This window comes from Haliotis rubra, unplaced genomic scaffold (genome assembly GCF_003918875.1).
Source record: "Haliotis rubra isolate DU_JTF1 unplaced genomic scaffold, ASM391887v1 Scf498, whole genome shotgun sequence".
Lineage (NCBI taxonomy): Eukaryota > Metazoa > Mollusca > Gastropoda > Lepetellida > Haliotidae > Haliotis > Haliotis rubra.
The window spans coordinates 414,000-432,173 of record NW_025767188.1 but is presented as its reverse complement, the minus strand read 5'-3'; the positions used below and the strand labels follow the sequence as shown (position 1 = coordinate 432,173).

The following is an 18,174-nucleotide window of genomic DNA, read 5'->3' as shown; positions in this document are numbered from 1 at the left end:
CACTCACTCACTCACTCACCCAGGAATAAGTTACACCGTTATCTTTTTGTGGGTCTGCTACACTCTACACGTTCACTAAGCACATGTTGTCTGTTGGTTTGGACTTGAATATGGAAACTGTTGTACCTTGGAGAACATGAACATACGTATGGACTCGTCTGCTCGTCAGACGGAAGAACCGGGTTTGATTCCCCACATGGACCAAATGTGTGAAGCCCATTTAGGTGTCCCGCCGTGATACTGCTAAAAGCGGTGTTAAAACACTCCCTAACTTTTCTGAGGACTGAACAGGACATTTTTTTGTACTGACGTTTAATATTAAAGAGTAAATGCTAAAGTATACTTCACGAGATTTTGTTGTGCTGGTATCAAAGAAGGCGACCAGAGTCCGTCAGAGCTCCTGGACATGACACCCGCACGTTGATCCTCAAGATTACTGAATGATGTCGGTACAGTCACAGACTTGTGTACAGATTGGTCAAGACTTACATGTGGTTAACACCGGTCACGAACCGTAAGCTTCATTCCCCATGGGATTCTGGTTATCAAGGATCAAGGAACATGTCGTCCATGTGGACTATATGAATAGGTTCTGTCACTAGGAAGAATAATTGTTGTCATGCACCGGCTGCTTGGAAGCTGCCATAATAGCAATCACTCGTTTATCCGGCCAACACTCGACTATATACAGACTACCGTCATCAACATGTGGCTGGGTCACAATGACAACACGCACAGTGAATGCAGGGTTGTATGTTTACTTCCAAGTGGCTTGAGAATTCAGTGTACACGCTAAACCCTGAAACAATTGTGGCAACAATATAGTAACAATATAATAACAATGTTCAGCATGTTTAGAGAACATACATTTACATCTATTTGTAAATATTCAGTACATTAACAGTATTAACGACGATTCCACCAGTTGACAACATACAGCCGTGGGACGATCCCAACTATGACTATGTTTTGAATAGACCTACAGCAGACTGGTATGCAAGCCACTTGCCTATCACATGTTCATGGAAAACTGATTAGGTACTGAATTCATTTTCCGCGGTCACGGTAACATTTGCAGTCATGATAACGGCAATGATCAATGTGTTGAGCCTGTCTTCCGGTATACTTCAGTATGGGAACACTGAAATAATTACGTTCAAGGTTCATGATTTTATGAAGATTATTAAGTAACTTTCAGCTTTATTTCATAAAATGCGTCTTCTGCTAAATTTGTCCGTAAAGGTTTAAGTATGGTGATGAAATACGTACCGTTACGGAAGACGATAAGTTCGACCTAACTACTGTATACAGTACAGAAGTACCCTAAATTCGTTAGTATATGTTTTCTGAGAAGTCGATGTATCGTCTCTGATATGGTGCATCAAACATCAGTTTTATTACATTTTCGATTTCCATTCACGTGTAAAGCATCGGTTATTTGTCGTGATACTTAGTCATATAAATCTGCGAAATACATAACATGATAAAGACCTGTAACCTCCTTAACAGCTGATAATAGATATAATAAATAAATATACAGATGAAAAAAATAGAATTGACAAATCTTTATCTGTCTCTTTAACTGTCAGCTAGTGAAAAAGAAAATTCTTCAGTGTGTTCTAGTAGTAATGCGTAAAGTGTGATCAGTCCCAAAGAAAGACGATTGATCATATCAAGAAACCAGCACACAAAGATTAAAGCAAATAATTTATTTGCAATTCAATTCTTTATTCGCAGAATGTATGTAGGCCATCGGCCCATAATACAAATATTACATATTTGCAGCCATATATAATTGGCGGTGTCTTACAGCATAATAGACAAACATTGCTATATTTCTAATGACAAAGGTATTGTTGGAGGTCATTAATATATTGTAGTTTGACAAAGAAGGGTATGTGTAAAACGTAGCAGGAATATATAGTGTGCGCAAAGAACTGTATGCAGTACACACTAAAAGGAAATGATACTCGCTTTCTATATATCCATAGTCGCACATTTTACATAACCTGTGATGTCTTGGTTTATTTGTGTATCTACCTGTCTCAATATTTAATTGATGGGAACCACAGCGAAACTGTGCAAGTGCAATGCGAAATTTACTAACGTTAATAACACTTAGATATGGTTCCATAGATAGATTACACTTGAATAGAGAATATGAATAAGTTTTAGAACTTGATGATAACGAGTTATGCCATTCTTGATGGGATATGTGTTGAGCCCTGATCATAAATTCAGACAGGAAGGAATTTAAACTACTAATGGACTGTCTTTCCCATATATATCCAAATCCCATATTATAAAGTAATAACTTAAGCTTTGATACCCAATTAGTTTTGCCATGGCTAGCATCTAACAATAATAGGTTGTAGCACTTTCTGGGCAGACGAGATACTGGCATATTCAACAATTTATACCAATATTTAATACAGCGTTTGTACGCATAAACATAAACAGGGTATCTGCCACACTCACCCCGAACGATGTGATTAGGGGTTGATATTTTGACACAAAGCAGATATTTACAAGCCAGAGTTTGAACTTTCTCGATTGGTGAACTAATATCACAATCCAAGCCCCAGACTTCAGCCCCATAAAGTAGGATTTGTAACACTTTTGACTCAAAAATCCTGAAGAAAATGTCACCGCGAATAGGTTTTAGCTTCGATAGTGACCTAATAATACTATAGAGGGCCTTTTTAGATTGTAGAATGGAATTATCAAAATGTTTATGCCACGACGAACTTTGAGAAAGAAGAACACCCAAATACTTATACCCTGGGACACAATATATTCTCATGCCATTCAAATACCACTTTTCATGTTTAGAGAGCTTACCTCCATTTCTAAAGACAACAATTTTGGATTTATCTAGATTAACGGAAAGGTCATACTCAATACAAACTGTTTCATGACAAATTAATGAATACAATGTGTACACCAACATCATGAAGGCAAAGACTTGCGTGTTGATTATAATTAACTGGATGGACTTGTAAAAACCTAAGAAAACAAGATTGATCTCCAATAACACCATGTGACACAGTGGTGACTGCAATTTGGAAACATTTACCATCTGAACAAGTCCCAGGATTCAAACAGACGAATACAATAGACCTTAAGACATCAGGAACAACTGGTTTCAGTTCACACCCTAGACACATAACATGATTTCATTTTAGATCTTAATGTCAGTGAGTTCACCAGTTCCTGTTTACTAGTTATAATGAAAGTGTCTGGCAGAATATCCAGGACAAATAGGCTGTTGTGACCTGCAAGGCTGTAGGAAGGAAACATGTTTCTTCTCTCGAGAATGACCCTGAGTAGGAATTCCACAAACTCTGTGAATAAATTTTACATTGAATTAGAGACATTTTATAACTCAATATCAGTATATTTTGTTTTGGCAACCATAATAATAATTTTCTTTGAAATCTGCACTAAAAAAGTAAGAGCTTTTGTCTTAACAAATGCTGAGAGGGAAAATAGACATGATGATTAAAAAGCAGTGTCTTTGCAAACAAGACTTTGTGTTGACTGATTAGTTAGGGATAAACATGCAGTAATGGGAACAGTGTGGGTTTTTTCAAACTGGAGTGCACCAGTTCAACAAAAGATTATTGATTGTTTGAATTATATTTACCACGTGTTGGTTTCTTGTTCACTGGCTTGGCCTCTTGGTTTAGGTTTAGGGGTAGCTGATTGCCCAGGTGGGTTCTCCAGTCTTGGTCACTTCTAGGGTATTTAGGTTGTTTTCATTGATGTGAAATGCTGCCATGTACATCCTAAAAATAGCATTAAAGTAGCATTTTCACTTTTGCCAAAAACAAAACCCACAAAGAAATACATTATCTGAATGAACATATTTCCCTGATTTCCCATTTTTGAAAGTAGGTTAAAAGTTACTTATATATACAGCTGCCATGATGTTTTTACAAGGGGTCCATAGATACAGAGCAGTCATTTTCATTTTATTTATTGTACATTGCCTTTAAGAGAGAAAAAGTGAGTGTCAACATTTTAATCATGCCCAAACACACGCGCACACACACACACGCACACACACAATTCACATACCATTTTAACATGGTAGGGGACAAGTCCCTGGTTGATAATTATCTGATATGACTTATTTTTTATTATGTTTTAATAATTATGTGCTCTCTCTGTTACCACCGCACTCATATATGTTGCAAGTCCTCATTTGTCCATGCCCACCCCCATCCCAATCCCTCCACACACACTCAAACCACAAACCACCCAACATTCCGTCTCGGGAAATAGATGACTTGGCCCTACTGGGTAACAGTAACAGTGGCTGTGTAAATATATCTCTGATCGAAAAATAGGACATGAGCGCAAATTATGGCCTACTTTTCCATCAACTATTTCTTTATACATCTAGCTAGTACTGGAGTGTTTATGTTGCTCCAAACAACTAGATCTTAAAACTCACCTGCAACCAACGTTGCGTCCGGAATGCAACTCTCTCGGTCTCAGTCCCAAGTTGACATTTCCGCCTCTGTGTTTGTTTGGAATGTCGAAGGGAATGCCCGATATATAGCATCCTTATAAAGTTCAAGCTTTGCCTATTCGTATCCATATTTCGCCAGAGGTTAGGTCTCTTTCATAGCACTTCTTTGAAAAGTGTAACGAACACAGATGACCGTGCTTGCTGGGGTTCACAGAATCTCTCCCAGGTGGGGATATCCCAGAAACATCTGTAGTCTACCTGCTCTACATCTGTAGTCTATCTCCTCTACATCTGTAGTCTACCTGCTCTACATCTGTAGTCTACCTGCTCTACATCTGTAGTCTACCTCCTCTACATCTGTAGTCTACCAGCACTACATCTGTAGTCTACCTACTCTACATCTGTAGTCTACCTGCTCTACATCTGTGGTCTACCTTCTCTACATCTGTAGTCTACCTGCTATACATCTGTAGTCTACATTCTCTACATCTGTAGTCTACCTGCTCTACATCTGTAGTCTACCTGCTCTACACCTGTAGTTTACCTGTTCTACATCTGTGGTCTACCTTCTCTACATCTGTAGTCTACCTGCTCTACATCTGTAGTTTACCTCCACTACATCTGTAGTCTACCTGCTCTACATCTGTAGTTTACCTTCTCTACATCTGTAGTCTACCTGCTCTACATCTGTAGTCTACCTGCTATACGTCTGTAGTCTACCTCCTCAACATCTGTAGTCTACCTGCTCTACATCTGTAGTTTACCTTCTCTACATCTGTAGTCTACCTGCTATACGTCTGTAGTCTACCTCCTCCACATCTGTAGTCTACCTGCTCTACATTTGTAGTTTACCTTCTCTACATCTGTAGTCTACCTGCTCTACATCTGTAGTCTACCTGCTATACGTCTGTAGTCTACCTCCTCCACATCTGTAGTCTACCTCCTCCACATCTGTAGTTTACCTTCTCTACATTTGTAGTCTACCTGCTCTACACCTGTAGTTTACCTTCTCTACATCTGTAGTCTACCTGCTCTACATCTGTAGTCTACCTCCTCCACATCTGTAGTCTACCTGCTCTACATCTGTAGTCTACCTGCTATACGTCTGTAGTCTACCTCCTCCACATCTGTAGTCTACCTGCTCTACATCTGTAGGCTACCTGCTCTACATCTGCACGGTCCTCTCAAACCCACTATGGCGTGTCTTCCATGTCACTGTCTATTTATTTATTGTTAATGTATCACACAAAGGTATCAAAACAAAAACATACATCTTTGTTCGTATAACCAGTCTGTTTTTCCTTACGGCCAATAGATCGTGGTCATTATGTCTTCTTGGCGTTTTCCTTTCATTGTATGTCCTCTGTGACCTCCTTCCGTGATTCATGGCAGTTCGTGGATAACACCGTGAAGATCAGGGTTAGAATTGATCTTCAGTAACCTATACTTTTCGTAACAGGCGACTAACGGGATCGGGTGGTCAGGCTTGATGACTGGGTTGACACATGTCATCGTATCCCAATTGCGTAGATCGATGTTCATGCTGTTGATCCCCGGATTGTCTGGTCCAGATACGATTAGTTTGCAGAACGCCGCCAAATAGCTGGAATATTGCTGGGTGCGCGTAAAACTCAACTCACTCACTCACTCGTGGATCACAAAAAGACGTGTCTACATTTCTCATCAAAGCGTAAACAGCACAATGCAGAAATACGCATGAATTAAACTGTTGCAATATTTACTGAAAATTACAAGTTTCCAACAAGTAAATACAATTCCTGGATGATTAAGCACACATGTAGTAATACATATATATGGTGAGACTACACTACCACTAGGCGTGAGTCTACACTACCATTAGTCTTGAGCCTAAAATACCACTAGTCGTGAGGCTACATTACCACTACTCATGAGGCTACAATACCACTAGTCGTGAGTCTACACTACCACTAGCCGTGAGGCAACACTACCACTAGCCGTGAGTCCACACTACCACTAGTCATGAGGCTACACTACCACTAGCCGTGAGTCCACACTACCACTAGTCGTGAGGCTACACTGCCACTTATGGTGAGGCTACACTACCACTAGTCGTGAAGCTACACTGCCTCTAGCTGCGAAGCTTAACTACCACTAGTCGTGAGGCTACACTACCACTAGTCGTGATGCTGCACTACCACTAGTCGTGAGTCTACACTACCACTAGTGAGGCTTAACTTCCACTAGTCATGAGGCTACACTACCACTAGTCGTGAGACTACACTGCCACTAATCATGAGGCTACACTACCACTAGTCGTGAGGCTACACTGTCACTAGCCGCGAGGCTACACTACCACTAGTCGTGAGGCTACACTACCACTAGTCATGAGGCTATACTACCACTAGTCGTAAGACTATACTACCACTACTCGTGAGGCTACACTACCACTAGTCGTAAGACTACACTACCACTAGTCGTAAGACTACACTACCACTATCCGTCAGGCTACACTACCACTAGTCGTGAGGCTACACTACCACTAGTCGTGAGGCTACACTACCACTAGCCGCGAGGCTGCACTACCACTAGCCGTGAGGCTACACGAATACTAGTCGTAAGACTACACTACCACTAGTCGTGAGGCTACACTACCACTAGTCGTGAGGCTACACTGTCACTAGCCGCGAGGCTACACTACCACTAGTCGTGAGGCTACACTACCACTAGTCATGAGGCTATACTACCACTAGTCGTAAGACTATACTACCACTACTCGTGAGGCTACACTACCACTAGTCGTAAGACTACACTACCACTAGTCGTAAGACTACACTACCACTATCCGTCAGGCTACACTACCACTAGTCGTGAGGCTACACTACCACTAGTCGTGAGGCTACACTACCACTAGCCGCGAGGCTGCACTACCACTAGCCGTGAGGCTACACGAATACTAGTCGTAAGACTACACTACCACTAGTCGTGAGGCTACACTACCACTAGTAGTGAGGCTACGCTACCACTAGTCGTAAGACTACACTACCACTAGTCGTAAGACTACACTACCACTAGTCGTGAGTTTACACTACCACTAGTCGTAAGACTACACTACCACTAGTCGTGAGGCTGCACTACCACTAGTCGTGAGGCTACATTACCACTAGTCGTAAGACTACACTACCACTAGTCGTAAGACTACACTACCACTAGTCGTGAGTTTACACTACCACTAGTCGTAAGACTACACTACCACTAGTCGTGAGGCTGCACTACCACTAGTCGTGAGGCTACATTACCACTAGTCTTAAGACCACACTACCACTTGTCGTGAGGCTACACTACCACTAGTCGTGAGGCTGCACTGCCACTTATCGTGAGGCTGCACTGCCACTAGTCGTGAGGCTACACTACCACTAGTCGTGTGGCTACATTACCACTAGTCGTGAGACTACACTACCACTAGTGGTGAGTCTATACTACCACTAGTCGTAAGACTACACTACCACTAGTCGTAAGGCTACACTACCACTAGTCGTGAGTGTGATACAGGGGGATCTCCTTGATACTTGTTGGTTTCACTAATAGATGGTCCAAGACTTGCAGGGCACCAGTCACATACACACGGACATCTGCCTGGACAGACAGAACTGTTCCTTCATCACTTATCATGGACTGCATCATGGTAACTGACGCATACCCTGACTCGCTGACAAGTCCAATTTAAGTACAACATATATCCTTACCCTTGATTTCAGCCAGGCTTTAGTTGACATACACTACAATAAAACAATTTGTTAAAAGTTTCATTGCAATAACGACACGAATCGAAGTACACCTACACTGGAGGGTAAGTATTTCAGGAAATCATAGTTAAAACTACACCTCTTTAAAATAAGTTTTTCTCCAGATTTGATGTTGGGTGGTTAAAGTACAATGTACTGTTTATATGTAATCATTACACGAAATTGCAGCCTATTTCAGGGAATATATAATGTGATGACATATTACCATAGACCGTGCCAATACATATGAACAATTACGTTTTAGGTCATGTTGGAATCTACGTTTTTACGTGTTCCCCATAATTTTATCTTTGTTTTAAAACATTGAAAAAGCTTAAATGCTAACAGCTCGAGATATATACGAAAAAAGCTACATTGAAACAGTGTCTTCAATCTAACCCTCGCAGAGGAAGTCAATCACTTCTGTCGTGGAAACGATCGCCTGTCGTACAGGACAACAGGATGACTTAAATAATGGTTGCAGTCTTTGTCCTGGTGACTCTAGCTCTTCATTCAACACAGATGGCTCTTCCTTCTGATTTCAGGATGCTGTTCTTCCACAAGGCTACAAGGCTAGCAACTGCCATGCATCATTTGTCTTGACACCATTCTGAACAGTCTAACAACGACTGTTATTTGAAATCCTTTACAAGGGGCTCGACGTGGAGTTACACCATCGATACATCTGTACGCAAATGCTCCCGAGCTGTCATGGAGTTGGTCACCTTTGAACTTCTGGACATTATCGCAGATACAAGTTTGTGGTTATTTCCGTCTTTAAACATTCACCGCCCCCTGTTCTGTTTGAAATCTTTCACCAGTCGGGACATTTCCTTCAGACCCTCGAACAGACCCTCCCAGGTCGTAGCGCATGTCCCCTGACTGTACCACTTCCGGTCCGTCATCTTCTGAAGGTGAAGGGTGTCCACTACTTCCGACAACTTGGCGGCAGCTTGAGGAAACAATGTTGAGATTCAGCATCAATATGATTGTTTTATCAATAAAGGCGTTAGTTTCAAGACTGTACTTCCCACACATTGACGTTAAACCAAAACAATAGGGAAGAAAAGTGAGATGAAGAAGAGATCTAGAGGTTGTTGTATGTCAGTATGTCAATGAAATGTCTTTACGTTTGCTTAATACTCATAAATCTACCGGAACCAGAGTTTGGATGTTGAAGGATAAGCTCTACTGTTATTATGGGAAAAGTAAATTCTACTGAACTGGTGTAAAACAAAGTGGATTTTTTCATTGAAATCAGAAATAAACTGATTGAAATATTGTGAAATATTATCCAAATTTATGACATCAGAAATTGCCTGAATCACCCCTGTCCCTACCTGGCCAGTCTTAATTGCTTGTCAGCCAGGACGACGACAGGAACGGATCTCATCTCGTCGCTGTCGATGACGTTCTTCAGTTCCTCCGGACAATGTCCGTTCTCACAACAATTTTCAGATCGAATCACACTTAAATATTGAAAAAGGTATATTTGTAATAACATGACATAACATCATGTACTGATATATATTTTTTTAAACAAACATCAACGAATGAACGAAGAAAGGGATAGATAATACTTTGCTGAAATTTATCATGTAAAATTTCATTGAAACTTAATAACACGTCAATAAATTTGTCAAAACAAAAACTGCAATTTATACACAGATATTAATAACATACCGGCAGAATTTTGGCAGGGTCTATGGGAAACCCGGGGAAGAGACATGTAAAGCCAGCCAGCTTATCCAAGATAACACCCATCATTTGAGCAGCTTGGACACGGTTGTAGTGTAACAAACTGTATAAAATTCTAATGCCTCCTCTCTTGTGTTTTCCTTTTCCACTTCGAATAATCTCCAGTTATAATGACCAGTGCTACCTAACGTTTGACGGATTTCGATATTGACAAACCATTGCCGATCTTACATACGTCACATATAGTACGCCGAGCGGTTTATCCAACACTAACTCTGCCGTGTTAATATCTGAACACGTGGAGTGCTATAAATAGCTCACTGCGGCGATGTGGATCTCAACAGGTTGGAGATAATGACGCCAAGCGGATTTACTGCAAGAAGCTGACCACGTGATTGGTGTATACACAAAACAATATACTCTGATTGCTCTCTGTCAGTGAATCGGTCGATAAATGTGGTGTAAAATTAGATATTCTCTTAAACAAAGTCAGGAATTATGTAATAGAAATGCTAAAACCAAGTACTCGATTCAGCGTGTTTTGGTGCGTGTCGTTTGTGTACACGATGCAGTAAACAAGAAAACGGGTAGGTTAGCGGTACAAATTCTGAGCAAGGATTTTGGCTCGGAATCGATATTTTGATCTTTCTAAGACCCAAGCTCCCCAAGTACGGCTTCGATTTAAGTGAGCTATGTCTCAATTCGTAGGTAAATCTATTGGTTTGAAATACGTAACTATATATTCTGAGTCAAAATAGAAACTTCACAATTTATGTTTGTAAATACAAATATGAATTGTTATAGTAGACAGTTTTCTGGTGTCATAATATTAATCCCCAACTATCGACTCAAGAAAAAAGTCACTACAGCACATTGAAATCAATCCAAACATGGTGCACCCCAACAATAGAGCTAAAACGTGTTTTAATGTGCCACTGGTCACGTGATCTTATTGCACGTGCATTCGATCGTACATGTTCCCCATCAACAGTACAAAGTGAAAAAAACACACTTTAAAGCACTAACATAAAACAGCTAATCTTAATGCCGCGCCTCTCAAATGTGCAGCGTGAACGTGCCGTTGGCATGCTGGATGCGGGAACGTCAGTAAGTGACGTTGCAAGGACAATGGGGTGTAGCCGTCGGACTGTTTATGATTTACAGACTCGACTGCAACAAACTTGAACCACTCATCGCCTCAGGCCAGGCCGGCCACGTATGACGTCACAGGCGGAGGACCGTCAAACTGTGTCACGTGACCTCCGTAACCGTTTTTTGACTGCTACAGGAACCAGAAATGAGCTGTTTAGGGGTCCACTGTCGGCACAAACCATCCGAAACCGGCTGCGAGCTGCACACCTTCGTGTTTGACGACCACATCGCGGATTCATTTTTACGCCATGACATTGACGTCAGTGTTTGCTGTGAGCCCGACGACACCTCCGATGGGCTCACAGAAACTGGAATCGAGTTGCCTTCAGTGATGAATCAAGATTTACCCTCAGATTCGCTGATGGTAGGATGAGAGTGTTGAGGCGACGCCGTGAACGTTATGCTCAGTGTTGTGTACAGGAAGTTGACAGATTTGGGGTCAGAAGTATCATGGTTTGGGGTACTTTCTGTGGGATTGCCCGTTCCCGACTTCTGGTTATCCGTGGGAACCTTAATGCTGCAGGTAACCGCGACCAGGTGCTAACCCCTCGAATTTATTCCAGTCATGGCAGCACATGGTCAAGGTCTGCACTTTCAACATTACAATATGCCAGACCCCAGACCCCATACAGCCAACTTGACCACGAATTACCTGCAGAACGCAGGAATCAATGTTCTTGACTGGCCGTCAAGGCCACCTGATCTCAATCCAATCGATCACATCTGGGATGCTCTTGGTAGAGGTCTGCACACTCTGCACACTCTCGGGAACCAACCCCAGAATTTGCAGGATCTTGGTGCTGCTTTGCAGAAACAATGGCGCCGACTCCCCAATAATGTGTTTACACACAATAGACTGTCCATGAGGAGGCGTTGCTTGGCAGTTGTGAACACACAGGATGGCCATACACGCTACTGAATGTTTGAAACATCAGATTTAATTTCTTGTGAGTTGATACTTTGTTTACGCCTTTTATTGATAAATTGTGTAACCATATGGAACCGATTTTTGATATTCTCAGTTCATCCTATCGACCTTAACAAGTAAATGATAACCTCTATACCACATTCTTGTGTCCTTTCTTTTATATATACTCTCCCAAAAAGGAAACGCATCATGAAAATAGCAATTCGGTCAGGGCAGTGTTATGATGTGGGGAGCGATCACCTGCCATAGAAGAAGTGATTTAGTGATGATCCAGGGCAACCTGACAGATCAACGGTACTGTGACGAAATCCTACGCCCACACCTCCTTCCAATCATTGATCGCCAGAGGAAGTTGATTCAACAGGACAATGCCAGGCCCCACACAGTACGTCACACTAGAGACTTCCTCCAGAACCACAACATCAATGTGCTGCCTGGGCCCTCAAGATCACCGGACTTAAACCCGATGTAACATCTGTGGGATGCCCTGGACAGACGGGTTCGACGCCGTAACCCTCAGCCCCAGACACTTCAGCAACTCACACAGGCACCACAGGCAGAGTGGGCTGCGATTGGGCAACACGAGATTCTGAGACTTATTCGTTCGATGCCGAGGCGATGCCGTGCAGTTCTGGATGCCCACGGTGGTCACACGAGGTATTGACTTCAGCGCCACCACACATCTCCATGTGACACTCAAACTGACTTTCCTCGAGTTGGTGCCAAAGACGGATAAGTATGCATTCCTAGTGTGCAATTTCGCTATACTTCATTGACTCATAAAGCCTATAAGATGTTTCAAAATAGACATAAAAATACAATTGAAATTCCCATATGCGTTTCTGTTTTGGGAGAGTATATTATTTATTATACGATTGTGAAGTTTCTAGTTTGACTATATAGACTGTAAGACTTTATGACTTTATAGGGGTATATACAATGATAATTGTGGAATTCGTCCTGAAACGAACTTTATGTGTTGACCTCGTTACACTCCTTTCCTTGTATATAGAGCTAAGACCCATCAGTCACAGTCTATACCTTGATGCCAGTTTCTTTGGCGTTACGGTTCCCTGTAGTACCGTACACATATCTAAACTGGTGCATCATCGGCTTCAGGGATCCAGATTAGCCTCCATTATGTTGGCGTGACGTCTTTGGCAACGTCGAAGAAACGCCAAGCCAATGTCAACGAATATTGCGTGGATCGGGGACATCTCTATGACTGTAAACCTCACTCCATGTTGTGTGAAGGTCACTGAACAGTACATCAAGGACAACACACTGACACACTATGTCGTCACGTATGTCGACGTTTTGTCTTCCAGGATGATGTCTTATCATCAACACATATAGGAACTGCCTGCTGACCCAGTGACCCGGATTCACTTGCAATAGATCGTTGCGCCATATCATCACTTGTTTCAGGTTGTGCACAATCGGAATTGGATTCTCTACAACATGTATTTGCTTCACTGTTCTCAGTAATCTCCATCTCCCAGCATGTGGAATTATTTAAGGAAACGTCACATTGTGTGTATCATAACTATCTATGAGTATACGTTGTGTTTCCCTTAATCAGTTCGATCAAAGTTTTGCGATTTTGGTCAATGCACGCAGCTTACCTTATCAACGTCTCTTGACATAATACACATGCAACGAAGATTCATATAGCCTTTGGACACGTCAAGGCATCATGTGTAGGTTTTTGAGATCCATATATATGTAAGTGGTAAGACAAAACACAAAACTAATGTGGTGTGGGTAAGGACACCTACAGTGTTGTTGCATGACAAGGAAATAGAAGTAATGAAATGAAACGAAGACTAATTGCATATTAACACATTTGATAACTGTCACTATACCTTCTAAACATTTGATTCTTTTTTCTATCTTAACTATCCAAGTCCTGTAGGTCAAAAGGATACTAATGCAATATGAATGGTCGCTATATTACATATGCCCTGAGTGGCAAGGGGCTTGCTACTTTGGAAGGAAATAATAAAATTTGAAACGCCCGTTCTGTTGGAATGACAGAATAAGACGCAGTAATTCTTCAGGGCCGGGAAGAATGCGTACAATAGCGACTGCTGCATTGAACCCATGAGTCCATCAAAGGAACCTCGGTTGGACTTCTATTAAACGGATATGGGAAACAATCTGGAAGGATATGTTCATCAAATAGATAGTTTTGGGTGTAATGAGATAATAAATGTGATATTAATTTTAAAACGTTTTAACGTCCACCACTGATGAGTTCAAGATGCAAGATCCGATGATTAAAAGGAGGAACGAGTAAATATTGTTGTACGCCGCAACTGTCCGAAATGTGCATCCGGGGATCGATGCTCAGCATTGCACAATGTGGTTAAGTAACGTTTCTGTGTCTTGATGTCCTTTGTGGACAAATAACTTTGTGAAAAAAAAATTAAACTTTTATTGCAACAACAATACAATTACATATTTAAGTACAAAACAACGGGTAAATAAAACATGAACGTTTACACACGTATTGAAAACACAAACACCATACAACGTGTTCAGATAAAAGACAAACCAAGGAATGTTGGAATCATATGAGTATTTACACGATGAATTATATAACAAACTACTACATACGTATAACAGTAACGAAAGACTGAGAGCGCTACAGATCTCGAGTCATCACGTGACAACATGGTAAGGATCGGTAACCATGGAGACGGACTGGGCATAAGATTGAATCAGTAACATCGAGATGGGAGTCTTTGTTCTGATGGCAACGTGTCGCAACAGCGGGGTCCTCCTTTTGGCTTCCTCCACCACAATACAGACTTGACAAACCTTGTCAGTGTCGTGTTACAGCATTCCAACTTGCATATCATGTATTGAACAAACAAACACGTGATTAAATATTTTTGTGGGAGGTCACATCAGTCCATTCAGGTTTCAACACAGATACCCTTCAGTTGGTCATCCCTGAGCTTGTGGACATTATCACAGATATAAGTTTGTGGTTATTTATGTCTGTAAATCTTCACCGCCTCTTGCTCTGTTTAAATTCTTTCACCAGTCGGGACATTTCCTCCAGACCCTCAAACAGACCCTGCCCGGTCGTAGCACATGTCCCCTGGATGTACCACTTCCGGTCCGTCATCTTCTGAAGGTGAAGGGCTACGACTACTTCCGACAACTTGGCGGCAGCTTGAGGAAACAATGTTGAGATTCAGCATCAATATGATTGTTTTATCAATAACGGCGTTAGTTTCAAGACTGTACTTCCCACACATTGACGTTAAACCAAAACAATAACAAAAAACTTAAGACATAAGATGACTAGAAATATTATGGATAATAACAAGTTCATTCAGAGATAATGTTTCACCCTGCATCAAGTAACTGAAACAGTTTTCTCGTCATATGTATATCAAACTTCTAAATGCCTACAAAGCCCCCCATGATCACCATTCCCATCATAACTACCATTATAACTACCATTATAACTACCATCATAACTACCATCATAACTACCATCATAACTACCATCTTAACTACCATCATAACTACCATCTTAACTACCATCATAACTACCATCATAACTACCATCATAACTACCATCTTAACTACCATCATAGCTACCATCATAACTACCTTCATAACTACCATCATAACTACCATCTGAACTACCATCATAACATCATAACTACCATCATAACTACCATCATAACTACCATCATAACTACCATCATAACTTCCTTCATAACTACCATCATATCTACCTTCATAACTACCTTCATAACTACCATCATAACTACCTTCATAACTACCATCATAACTACCACCATAACTACCATCATAACTACCATCATAACTACCATCATAACTACCATCATAACTACCATCATAACTACCATCATAACTACCATCATAACTACCATCATAACTACCATTATAACTACCATCTTAACTACCATCATAACTACCATCATAACTACCATCATAACTACCATCATAACTACCTTCATAACTACCATCATAACTACCATCTTAACTACCATCATAACTACCATCATAACTACCATCATAACTACCATCATAACTACCTTCATAACTACCATCATAACTACCATCTTAACTACCATCATAACTACCATCATAACTACCATCGTAACTACCATCATAACTACCTTCATAACTACCATCATAACTACCATCTTAACTACCATCATAACTACCATCATAACTACCATCTTAACTACCATCATAACTACCATCATAACTACCATTATAACTACCATCATAACTACCATCATAACTACCATCTTAACTACCATCATAACTAACATCATAACTAACATCATAACTAACATAACTACCATCATAACAGCAGCAGTATCACCATCACATCAATATGAAAACCCCGCCCCTCAAAGCGTGTATATTGATAATCCAGGTTTGGATAGATTACGTTTCCCCCATGTCCCTACCTGGCAAGTCTTGCTTGTTGGCCAGGACGACCACAGGGACGGATCTCATCTCGTCGCTGTCGATGACGTTCTTCAGTTCTTCCCGTGACTCGACAAACCTCTCCCTGTCGTTGGTGTCTACCACGTACAAGATACCTGCAATATAACAAGATGATATTCAATTGACGCCGTAATGAGAGAAACGACCGAATCTTGAACACATATCTCCACCTGGAGGCGCACATATTTTACCAATAAATATTCCTATGTAAGAACATAGTATAAATTAGGGTTCTCGTACATTAACTCTATATTAACTTCACTGGCAAATCACCAGAAAGGCCTTGTTTGTCATTCATCAATACAAAACCAAACCTACTCCCAGCCCTTAAAATAAGAAAACGAAAATAACCAAACGAAACACCCTCCTAAAAACAAACAACAAATCTCACCGCTGCAGTTCTGGAAGTAGTGTCTCCACAGGGGTCTGATCTTATCCTGACCCCCCACATCCCACACGGTGAAGTTGACCCCCTTGCAGGGGCTGACGGTCTCCACGTTGAAGCCGATGGTGGGGATGGTGGAGACCACCTCGTTCAGCTTCAGCTTGTACAGGATCGTCGTTTTACCTACAACATACATCCATACATTCACTGTTACTACAATATATTGTACTGTGCGTTGGGCGTGAACAAAACTCTCTCTGTTCAATTTTACCAATGTAAATAGTAATAAATATTCGTTTATGTAACATCTCTCCGAACAAAACATTATACGCACATCTCTATTTGAAAAACATGAACATTTTTTTTCGTGAAACGTAAAATTTTGTTCAAATCAATTATGTAAATTTTCGAAATGTATCATGCAAAATTTCAATGAAATATCACATAGATCTATATAACCATAACAATTTGTGAAAGAAGCAATGCATAAAATATGAGTGAAATGCCAAGTTTATCATGTAAATTTTAAATGAAATATACCGTATTAACAAGTTGTTTAGAAGGTAGCTGCAAATACATATTCATAAACATACCGGCAGCATCGAGTCCAACCATCAGAATTCTTGCTGGGTCTTTGGAAAACCCGGAGAACAGGCCTGTAAAGTCAGCAAGTTTATCCAAGATAACACCCATGATTTGAGTAGCTCTGACACGAGAAGTCAATATTTAATATCTGAGACAGCGCAAGACCCGTAAATGTAGTCTTATGTTGTGTCTCGATCAGAGTTCGAATGATACAGTATTATTAAACCTGGTTTATATAGTGGACGAGATTCCAGCGTGGAGGGATATGTTTATGTTTCGGGTGGTGATGCAACATGGTTTCTACGTTGTCATATTCCACACGCACACCTGCTAACGAAGCTCCAAACACCTGGCGCGGAACACGCTGGAGAAAATGACGTCACGGGAAACCGGGTCATGTGACGGGGAATCCCCACTAAATGTAGCCGCCTGCGCTGAGGGTTACTGTTTTGATTTGCCGATGGAGGGGAAGTTGACTGTTTCCAATTGTCTGTGATGATGTGTGATTGGATTTGACGAACGTGATGCTGATTAGTGTTCCTACGGGCCAGAACGTAGCCCAGTCGTGTCAGTTTTTAGTTCACTCTGTCAATTCTGAAATGACCTTCACCTTGTAAATGATACCTTTCCACCATTCGTCACCACTCGCCCATTTCCGCAATCGCCGAGAGTGTCTCGT

At 41.1% G+C, this 18,174-nt stretch overlaps 3 protein-coding genes and 1 long non-coding RNA gene across 6 annotated transcripts in view; 1 reads left to right on the top strand and 3 right to left on the bottom strand.

Annotated features, from left to right (window-relative positions):
- LOC124291619 overlaps positions 1-18,174 on the top strand; it is a 237,458-nt gene that overhangs the window by 56,740 nt on the left and 162,544 nt on the right. The window lies entirely within an intron of this gene.
- The window catches only part of LOC124291602 (tripartite motif-containing protein 45-like), a 138,120-nt gene that overhangs the window by 21,492 nt on the left and 98,454 nt on the right, over positions 1-18,174 (bottom strand). The window lies entirely within an intron of this gene.
- Positions 1-18,174, bottom strand: part of LOC124291603 — a 106,520-nt gene that overhangs the window by 21,492 nt on the left and 66,854 nt on the right. The window lies entirely within an intron of this gene.
- On the bottom strand, positions 14,439-17,662 carry LOC124291613 (ADP-ribosylation factor-like). Its single transcript, XM_046728664.1, has 4 exons — positions 17,504-17,662; positions 16,917-17,093; positions 16,486-16,620; positions 14,439-15,202 (listed from the first exon to the last, which is right to left on the bottom strand). Exons 1-4 carry the CDS (start codon positions 17,601-17,603, stop codon positions 15,036-15,038), a joined length of 579 nt encoding a protein of 192 aa, XP_046584620.1. The 5' UTR covers positions 17,604-17,662; the 3' UTR covers positions 14,439-15,035.